Source organism: Austrofundulus limnaeus, unplaced genomic scaffold (genome assembly GCF_001266775.1).
Source record: "Austrofundulus limnaeus strain Quisiro unplaced genomic scaffold, Austrofundulus_limnaeus-1.0 Scaffold65, whole genome shotgun sequence".
In the NCBI taxonomy this organism is placed as follows: domain Eukaryota; kingdom Metazoa; phylum Chordata; class Actinopteri; order Cyprinodontiformes; family Rivulidae; genus Austrofundulus; species Austrofundulus limnaeus.
In genome coordinates this window covers 1594903-1605157 of record NW_013952467.1, presented here as the reverse complement: position 1 = coordinate 1605157, position 10255 = coordinate 1594903, and the positions used below count along the sequence as shown (strand labels likewise).

The following is a 10255-nucleotide window of genomic DNA, read 5'->3' as shown; positions in this document are numbered from 1 at the left end:
CAAGAAATCCAAACAGAATTCCAGCCAACAACCAGCTGAAAATGAAGACCCTAAACCCAGACCCAAACCAGTGGTTATTCCGTATGTTGGTGGGAGTTTCAGAGAAACTGAGATGTTTTCTTCTCTAAACATGACGTCCCAGTGGCTTTCAAACCCCAAAACACGTTACAACAAAGATTAATTCACCCCAAAGATCCAGTCCCCCAGAGTAATATAGTATATGCTGTTAAGTGCCAGGAGGACTGTGATCAGTCATACATTGGGGAAACAAAACAGCCACTGTTCAAAAGAATGAGCCAGCAAAGACGAGCTACTTCATCGGGTCAGAACTCTGCAGTTTACACTCATGTACAGGCCAGCGGTCACTCTTTCAGGGATGAAGGTGTTCTCATCCTTGATAGAGAGGAACGTTGGTTTGAGAGAGGAGTAAAGGAAGCCATCTTTGTGAAGAAAAACCGTCCACCATTAAACAGAGGTGGAGGCCTTCATATCCCTTCTACAGTGCTGTTATTGCAAGTATGACTCCGCCCCCTGTGAGCAAAAGGTGTGAATCGGGGCCCCAACGATAGTCAGGTGATGGGGCACATGACCCTCTATGAACAATAGAGCCAACAGGCACTAACAACCTATCGTTAGTGCCTTGATTGGRTAAGGTAATCCAAGTCTGAGGCCTAACTCCTCAGACTGAGGAAGTCTCGGAGGAGAGACGAAACATTTCATTAAAGAAGAACCCGTCCAGAGGACCTACTTATTTTTCTTTTTAATGAAAGAAACCATTAAAAATGTTACCTTTCTACCAGCTCTGCTCCAACAATATCATGGATGTGATATTTCATAGGGAATTTAACTTGTGAAGTTGTTCGTCGCTCCTCTAAGTCTGCTTGTAACGCTTCACTGTATTTGGACTTCTTCACCATGCCAAGCACCGCTTTACGYCCTGAGAAACGTTGACCAGACGATAACAGTAATAGATTTAAAAAACAGACAGAGGCAAAATATCATGGCACCTTTACGGTGAGGCACAGAACCAACCTTGTATGAAGTACTTGGTGAACTTGCCAGAGTTGGGAATGGATAGCCACCAGCTGCCTGCATCTCTCACAGTCAGGACCCCTGATTTCACCAGCTGCCTGAGTGGCGAGAGAAAAACAAACAATATTAAGATTTACTTTCAGTTTTTAGCACAGCGTGTCATAGACTGGGGTTCTTTCATACGTTATCTCAGAGTCTGTGAAGAGAAACTCCCTCAGCATCTTGTCTTTGCTGAAGCTCAGATCCGTGCACGAAGACACCACTTTCTCCAAAAACTTCTCCACGACTGTTCGAGTCGCCTTCCCCTCCTCGCCTGACAGCACTTTTGCTTTGTAGTCTGAAGTGAAAAGCAGCCCAAAAGCTTCTGTGTCGAATCCAAGCTGGAACATCAACAGCTCTCCACACTCACGCAGTTTACTCTGCAAGGACAGAGATGGACTGTATTTCACATTCAGATAAATAGTTGGAAAATCATAAAGCATATACAGGACTGAAAAGKCTTTTTACCACTTCCTTGTCAACAAGTGTTTTGTCATCATGTATGCTGTACAACTGGTGCTTTAACACAATTTGAGGCAGAGCGTCATTAAAGAGCTTCCTGGGAAACAACGTCATGAGGTACTCCAAGGTGGATTTAATGTCCGTTGGTCCTTGTAGAAAAAAAGAAGAATGGGACTATAAAATAGACATTGTTTTGATTTCAACAGAATTTGAAAAAAGCTCACCATCTTTGTGGCTGACAGCTCCAAATTTTTCAGTTCCATTTCTCCTTTTCTTCAAGTTAAAAGTGTCTGAAACAAGAGCCCGTTTCCTGTTCATACCTGGAACAGAACAAAAAAAGAGAAATCCTGTTTTTAACGTGGTTTTCTTCAAGCAGCCAAGTGTCTCACTGAAAATGTATCGTTTGTATAAGGCAAACTATTTTACTCTCACTCGCCCCTAAATACTTTTAGTGTTCGTATTTCCACACGTAATATTTACCAAAAATATCAATGTTACTGGAAACACGGTTTACTTTGATCACACTGAATTTAGCTGTCAAGTCAAGCTAACGCTGATAAACACAGACATTTTTTTATTCAAAATGTTGACCAAGAATTTTAACAAAACAACAACAAACATTACCTGATAAAGTGTGGCAATAAAACTTAGCTTAAACATAATTTTATCTAACATAAAGTCCAAAACTTCGGCACAACTCCAAAATAAAGAATTTTCTTGTCCCCATTATTTTGGGTAACGTGGAATAAAGTATCGCGATATATCACGTTACTTCCTGAGCGGAAGTTGTGTCAGATTTGTTTGTAGCATGTGTAGCTAGTTAGCGGACTGAAAAACGCGTTCACTATTTTYCTCACTTTCTTTTGCCAAGTTTAATTTGTATGAGTGGAAAAACGTTATGATGTAATTTGATATAATATACGTAAACCTGATTTTAATGTTTTTTTATAGCGAGTGACAAATAAACAGGTTTTGTTGAGTACTCCKAGGTAGGTTTAATAATTTTAGAAAGATGGATATTTTATAAATGAAAACTCGTGATGAGTACGCAAGATAAATAGCATGAAAATAAATTGATGTGTAAATTCATATGCATGCACAGTATATAAATAAGGAATAAAAGAGCAGTTTTAAAATAGATTCAGTAGTTTTTGGTGTCAGATAATGCCAGAGGGTCATGCTAGGCTGTTAATGCGCAGTGTGTTGACAGTTGTAAAAGTTTTGAGTACTGAGTATATCATGCATCTTGTTGCGTCAAACAGAAACGTGCAGACATTGTTTGACCCTTATGGTTATAACCAGAGACCTGCTTTGTGGTCATGTTACACTATGATTGGATTGGAACATTGAATATTTGAGTCAAGAGCATCTTCAGCTTGTCTCTCTGTTCTTTTCAAATGTAGGAATGGACCGCCACAGATCTCGCAGCCCTCTCACAGGGTACCATCACCAGTCGGCATACAGGAGAGAAAGAGACAATGACAGAAGAAACCACGGTGACAGCACACCCTTTGGATCCCCTAATCAGCACCAGTATCAGTCTCGGTCGACGGCAGCACAAAACCCACTCAGCTCCCAGACTCTGAGCACAAGGAAGGAGCTTTATGAGAGAGACTTTCCTTTGTACAAACAGCCCGTGGAAATAGGATGTTTCTCTCTCGATTCTCAGCGTAMGTTTTTTAATGACGACAGGCAGATGAGATACTATGTGGAACCWGACAAAAGTCCTAATTTTGATCTCAGGGATGGGTACAAAGATCGCTATGTAAAGAGAGATGAAAATGTGAAGGAGAGGCTYGACCATATTCTTAAGTGGATCATAACCAACATGTCAAAACTGGAATCGAAGGGAACTGCAAACTCTTCACGGTAAGAGTAGCTGCTAACTTATTGCAGCTTTGTTTGTTTTTACGTAGAACCTCTTGCAACACATCACTCTTGAAGGGTGCTCATTCAGCTTTTTTGTTTGGTTGAAAAAAAAATCAGATCTTGGTAAATTATCCTACCCTTTTTTAAATCTGAATAATGTGTCATATTTGCTCTTTGGAGAATAGTGCCTCTTTTTTTGCCATYGTTTATCAACTTTTTACCACATGGATACCTGCAAGAAAAGCTGTTCTTTGACCAACCTCTGCTCCTCTCAGTCCTTTAGATTTTGACTTTGTGACATGGCGGGGCCACCTGACCAAGCTGCTGACTACACCATARGAGACACGGGAGGGCTGGCTGCTGGCAGTAACCAGGTTCAACGGCACAATTTACATCAGTGAGGTGGAAACAGAAGCTGCTCGCAGGGACCGAGAGAACCGTCCTGAGAAGAACCAGGAGATGATGTACTGGGGATACAAGTTTGAGCAGTACATGTGTGCAGGTGTGACAGTTACTCTTGTTTTTTCTTCTATTTAAGTGATCAGTCTGGTCATCAACAAGCTTCAGCTTTATCTTTTAGTGTCCCCATTCCTTCTTTTTTTGGTATTTGGCAGTAACCAGTTGTCAGTGATAAAACAGATTCTCAACATTTTTGTCCCTCCCTGCAGATAACATCCACAGTTTGCCTGACCCCGGCGGAGTGGTGAACACTAATGAAGCCTTCTGCACGGTGGTTCACACTCGCCTCACAGATCACAAACTTCTTTTCTCCGGAGAGGTGGACTGTCGAGATAAAGACCCCAATGCTCCACCACCTCCTGCCTGTTACGTGGAGCTGAAGACCTCTTTGGAGATCTGCACACCCAAACAGCGCAGCAACTTCCACAGGTCAGTGAAACGGCTAAATGTTTTTTTTTCTAGTTTTTACATGGATTCTGAAGGTACTTTTCATTTTGGTGGGGTTATCAGGTTCAAACTACTCAAGTGGTGGGCTCAGTCTTTTCTCCCTGGAGTTCCTCGAGTCGTGGCGGGGTTCAGGGATCATGGCGGAACAGTCGTTTCTGTTGACACTTTTCCAATCTCCAAAGTTTCCCAGCTCATCAAGGTGAATTGTTGTGATTTAAGCAATATTAGCTTTATTTTTCCTCCAGTTAGCAATCACACATAAGGAAATTCAACATTAGGATAAATACTACAGGTTTTATTTTACAGAATGAACACAACTGCTGGAAGCCGACAGTGTGCATGAACTTCTGCTGTGATTTTCTGTCTTTTGTGAAGCGTGTCGCTACTGAAGACAATCCCAGGTGAGTGATAACAAACTGCACTTCTCCCATGTTTAAATTCAGATAAATATCTGTTAAAGTTTCTGCTGCAATAAAAATATTTCAGTGTGGTYTACCTGTTCTGCTGGGAGCCCCACAGAGATGTGACCTACTCCGTCCACAGGGACTCGCAGTTTTCCTTCCTGCCCCCCTGGTACACCGAGGCAGTGACCAGTTTTCTAGACTCACACGGTAAACTTTGATTTTTTTTTTTAAGTCAGAAAACAGTTCAATGACAAGCTGCACCAATCAAATCTCAATGCTACATGTGGCATGTAATAGTTGTAAATAAAGTAATTCTTTGTAAATATTCTTTAATTTTTATTATTCCCTTGTTAAAACAATAATTTATTTTTTAAACATTGTCAACGAAAAAAAAACTGAAACTGTTAAAACAAATGTGATGTAAAAAAGTCAAGTAATTAAATGATCAGTAACAATTTTTTTTTCTTACAAATATTTTCATGTAAACAAATGAATTCCATGTTTAATTGAATAAATACAACAGTAACTAACACGTGGTCTGATATTGTACCAAATACAACTTGCACTTTGTGTTCAGCTTCAGTAAAAACTGGATGTCACAAGTCGCCAAGTGGTGCTGAAAGCAAAACACTTAATGATTAACCGTAACCACACAAAACAGACAGGTGGCTCGGTAARCAAGAGAGAAAATCAGCTTTAAAAAAAATAAGATTAAAAGGCAGCTTTTAATAAATCATACATGTACGGCGATAAATGCCACACGCTACTGCAGCAGCGTTAAACTGAGAGTGTAAACAGAAAATTACAAGATTTAGAACAATTCAGAGTTTAGTCAATTCTAAGTATTCAGGCACTTACTATAACATCAATACAAACATGTATTTACTGTTAAACGTAWTAAATCCTGATTACATTAATTTTAGTCATACATGTATATATTTAAAAGTTATGACTGACAATCTAAACTGGAAAATCAAATCCAGATTTTACATTTAAACTATAATTTTATTTAAATCAGTTCTGATTTTACTGACTTCGATTTCCACACAAGCAAAAATCTTTATCTGGCCACGATTTCATGAAGTTTCTGTGCTGCAGGACATAAAACCTGCTTAAATTCACAGTTACAACACAAGTGAGAGAATGTTTCAAATTAAAGGTAAAAAGTAATCATCAGTTTTGTCAAGTATAGTGAACCTATTTGACATTGTGAGGTACACCAAGTGTAATCCCTGGAATTGGGCTGAGTTGAAGTATCTTATTTGATGGGAAAGATGRGGAATGTCACGTAAACTGGCCTTTTTAAAGCTAAAGCATTGTTTTTCTATGTTCAGAGGGGAAAAAACGTTTTCCTATATTGCAATCTCAGGTCCTGACACTTTTTCTTCTGTCATTGGGCCTCATGCAAGAACCGTTCGTACGCACAGATTTGTTCTTAAYTTGTGCGTACGAGTGATTTAGGAGAATTTGTGGCATTCACCAATGTTTTCGTATTCTAAGATTTTTTTCAGATACGAACAAAATTCACGAGTGGTCCAGACCTGTCGTATATTTTACGAGCAGTCAGTCTGCTGTTATCCAGACGGATTTTCTTCCCTAATAACTTTATATTTCGTTAGTTTGAAGATAATTTGAGTTGAAAATAAATTACACTCCATAATTATGTTGACAATAGGCTATTCTGCTTGAATTAGAGTTATAATTTTAAATGTAATAATTTAGACTAACAATATAAATTGTCCGTTCGTCCGTTTTCCGCCGCCTATCCGGGATCAGGTCTCGGTGGCAGCAGCAGAAAGACCCCCTCTCCGCAGCGACACCTTCCAGCTCGTCCTGGGGGACTCAAGACGTTCCCAGGCCAGAGGGGATATATGATCAAGTCCCGGATTTTCTCCAAAGTGCCAGACTTATTTCAAACCCGCATCTGAGACCACCTGCGCACGCGCAGTGCGTGCGGGGGGGTGTACGGTGCGCAGCGCTGTGTCTTCTGAATAAATGAAAATGATTTAACACAGTTGTTTATACTTTTAGCAGCTCTTTTTATCCCACAGCTGAGCTGTTAAAAATGACAGATTTTCTTTTCTGGATCTCTGACAGACGGACTTCAGTCTCTGAACTCGTAAAGTTTTTATTTTTTTAGTTTTCGTTGTCATTTTTCATGAATGAACACTTCCTTGTATCTGAGGTAGGAAACATAGCCTTATATGGTGTTTTTGGGGGTGGTAATTATGCTAATCTCCTCTCGCATGCACGAGCAGCTGGATAGAACAGGTGAAATTTACGCAGCTCATTTACGCACTTTTCCTGAAGATAGAAGAGTTTGTTGAATCTGACGTGACATGTTCGTACGAACCCTTCATACGAACAAAAGTAAGAGAAATTTAGGATAAGAATACGAACGTGTTCTTGCWTGAGGCCCATTAAGTGTAAATAGAGAAGCTCTTGAATATGTATGAATTAGTGTCATACCAACGCTACAGTATTACCATTTAGAACATAAATGAACACACCAGACAGGACGTAGGTGGTGGAGAAAATGTGTCTGCATAGACAAAAATGGTCAAAGTTTAAACCCAGATGCTTCTTTGGAAAGAAAATAAATCCATCCTGGGTTCACAGGAAATACTTTAGAAAAGCAAACTGGCTCAAATTACAGTGCATATCACGTTGAAACAATCATAAATCAGTAGCAGGCACCGATAAAACTTTCTGTTAATGACGACACTAAAGCTGCTCTGTATTCAGTGCTTCAGATTTCTGTTCAAACCCATGACTTTGAAGGTAGCAGCAGTGATCTTTTCATAAACAACAAACATGAGGGCAGCCGTCAGCACCGTCTGCAGCAGCTTGGCCTCCAAGCCTTTGTACAAACCCAGAAAGCCGTGGGTCCTGCAACAATCAGATCAACTTCATATCAGTGACCATTCGCAGATGACGTTCGGGGGGTAAGTGTGGATCCGTGAACTCACCTGACCCTCTCCACGAACAGGAAAAAAATAGTCGAGAGGCTTCCCATCAGACCGCCCTTGCCATCACCTTTGTACTGACCGAACTGATGAAGAAGCAAGCTGTGGGTTACCTTAGCGAAATCTTTGAATTTAATATAAAAAAAWATAAAACAATCCGCATTTACACCACACTAAAACATTACCAGGCTTTTACTTCACTTTAAATTTCTTCTAACCAGACCCAATGCATTTATAGCGTTGGTCTTTATGAGACTTACTGAAAATACAAACATCTGAAACTTCATTAGTTCATGATATGAAATATTTACCCTCAGGATGGCCTGGACTGTTTGGAGTGGGTACGTCGCTGTGGTAGCAATGGCCTTGGCAACAGCTCCAATGAGAAAAATATTTGCGGAGGATATCTGTMGAAGGAGATAAATACATAACAGTGTGAAATAACTGAATGGATTTTATCTAAAAAATGTGTTCATTCAACGTGTAAATAATGGGTCTTAATTTCTGTGATGCCCCTTCCCAATCGAAGTCTTTCAGACAAGTTTTGATCATAAAATATTTGCAATAAAAATKTTTTTCTTACCTTTCTTGCTCCCTTTCCTGCCCTCCTCTTCATGGCTTCATAAATCATGAACTGCACGGCCGGYTTGAGGACGAGAACGAGAGACGGCAGAACGCCGTTCCACAGCGTTCTCACTCCCTCGTTAGAAATGATCTGTGAGAAAGCATCTGACAGCGAAAACACGTCAAGGCTTAGCAGACATGCGCTCAAAAAGAAGCAACGTAATACAGACACACAGCACACACCGAATATGCCTCTGTACTGGGTCAGGTGGAGGTCCTCGTTTCTGAACCTCACCCCCTGCAGCTTCAGGCGAGTGTTGACCACCCACATGGGAGTCGTCAGGATCACATTCACCACCCCTGCATGAACAAATACAGAGTTTATTATATAAACTAACAACCTGAACATACAGTGGCATCTTAACTGGGACAACAAAAAAAGTGATGACTTTTACCCGCTGCTATCCCCATCAGCAGGTCTCTGCTCGGTCTGGGTTTRCCTGGTCCAGATGCAGCCGCCTTCTTCAGCGCATTGAAGGTGTAGAAGTAGACAAAGTTGGAGCAGCAAAGGCTGGAGATGACTGGGAACCAACCTCTGTACAGAGACAGACTGGGAGAAGTGCAGGAGAGTTATGTAGGTATCGCATCAGTCTGAATTCTAACAGATTATCACTCGACAGACTCACTMAAATGGCATAGTTTTAAATAATACTTACAAGCCTTCTTCCTTGGCTATCTCAGCCAGAATGACWGGAGTGGACTTCGACTTTCGCTTGTCGTCCACTGAAAAACACACAAATGTTCAAAAACTRGTGTCTCGGCTGTTCTGAAATAGAACAATGTTGCAAGAATTAGACACAASTGTCAGCTCAGAGTCCTAATCCCTGTTGATACCTTCAGTTTAATTTGTAACTAAAGAACTACGGAGGGGTATTTATTGTGCAACAAGAGTTCACTTGGCAACTTGGTCCTTACTTAAACAAAGAAACATTCAATTCTAAATAAAATGCTGACTGCTTTATTGCTTTAGTCTCCACAATTTGTGTAAGAGTGCAAAGATGATTTAGAATATTACTCCTTTGCATGGTTTGACAGAGTTATAAATGCTTTARGATGAAGCAAATCTTCCTAGTTACAGTTTACACAACTGTCCTTAGACTCACCCTGCAATCTGCTTTTGGCCGTGTCCAAAGGGAAGAAGACAGTCATGGCTGTCACACTCCCCTYCAAGACAACAATTAAACCTTAACTTACATCACCAGCTACAAAATTATTAAAACATGTACTAATTATCAAACTGCTCACCATTGCTCCTGCCACCGCATGAACCAACGTCTCGTATGACAGAAGGCCGTCAGCCGAGCCACCATTTCCGGACATTTCAGAATGGACCCAGAAAGACTCGGGAAAAAAGCCGGGAAGTAACCGCGGAGAGACCCGAGGAGAGACAACTGGTCGACCCGGTTTATCAGGCAGAGGGAATGAATGGTGCACAAAACAAAAAAATGTTTACAGCTTCATAATGTTTTTAAGACCTGAGAGCCGACTGGAAGAAAGCGGCTTTTGACTGAAGACAAACTTCCGTGCCGCCTACAGCTTCTTCTTCTTCTGGTGTGATAACGAAAGGTGTGCATTACCACCACCTACTGGAGAGAGGGTCGAAACATTTTTAAGTTATGTTACTTAAATGTTCTTTTTTTATATATAACTTTGTTTTTATTTAAAAAATAATCTGTACACTTTTACTTTTTGTAATATATTTATCATATTAAATGTCGCCTTGTGCTTCTTCTTCTTCTGTGTCATTTAGCAAGTAGTAAATAACGACCTGCGCCCCCTACTGGACAGGAAAATAACTAAATACAGGATAATTACACCTTTTATCTCCCTGCTTCAATTCTTTTGACATAATAATTATGACCCCCGCATGCGAAGTGTAAGCGGGAGTCATATTGTTTTCGTACGGTTTATTTTATTTTTCAGTGATTTTTGGTCAACCGTAGCACAAAAACG

At 40.4% G+C, this 10255-nt stretch overlaps 3 protein-coding genes across 3 annotated transcripts in view; 1 reads left to right on the top strand and 2 right to left on the bottom strand.

Annotated features, from left to right (window-relative positions):
* The window catches only part of whr1 (winged helix repair factor 1), a 5181-nt gene extending 2916 nt beyond the window's left edge, over nucleotides 1–2265 (bottom strand). The window contains exons 1-6 of the mRNA XM_014010130.1: nucleotides 2158–2265; nucleotides 1758–1853; nucleotides 1540–1682; nucleotides 1216–1451; nucleotides 1033–1130; nucleotides 790–937 (exon numbers count right to left, since the gene is read on the bottom strand). Coding sequence (XP_013865584.1) covers nucleotides 790–937; nucleotides 1033–1130; nucleotides 1216–1451; nucleotides 1540–1682; nucleotides 1758–1851 — 719 coding nt within the window. The 5' untranslated portion in view covers nucleotides 1852–1853; nucleotides 2158–2265. The remainder of the gene's footprint in view (nucleotides 1–789; nucleotides 938–1032; nucleotides 1131–1215; nucleotides 1452–1539; nucleotides 1683–1757; nucleotides 1854–2157) is intronic.
* A 56-nt stretch (nucleotides 2266–2321) lies between these two features.
* dxo (decapping exoribonuclease) lies at nucleotides 2322–5242 on the top strand. Its single transcript, XM_014010129.1, is given in 7 exon segments — nucleotides 2322–2522; nucleotides 2937–3402; nucleotides 3678–3904; nucleotides 4071–4290; nucleotides 4372–4507; nucleotides 4615–4709; nucleotides 4795–5242. Coding segments are annotated over 6 exon segments (1278 nt in total). The 5' UTR covers nucleotides 2322–2522; nucleotides 2937–2938; the 3' UTR covers nucleotides 4931–5242.
* A 2077-nt stretch (nucleotides 5243–7319) lies between these two features.
* slc25a17l (solute carrier family 25 member 17-like) lies at nucleotides 7320–9849 on the bottom strand. Its single transcript, XM_014010128.1, has 9 exons — nucleotides 9548–9849; nucleotides 9406–9466; nucleotides 8959–9025; nucleotides 8698–8852; nucleotides 8486–8602; nucleotides 8262–8407; nucleotides 7990–8085; nucleotides 7682–7764; nucleotides 7320–7601 (listed from the first exon to the last, which is right to left on the bottom strand). Exons 1-9 carry the CDS (start codon nucleotides 9620–9622, stop codon nucleotides 7454–7456), a joined length of 948 nt encoding a protein of 315 aa, XP_013865582.1. The 5' UTR covers nucleotides 9623–9849; the 3' UTR covers nucleotides 7320–7453.
* Nucleotides 9850–10255: the final 406 nt, after the last annotated feature.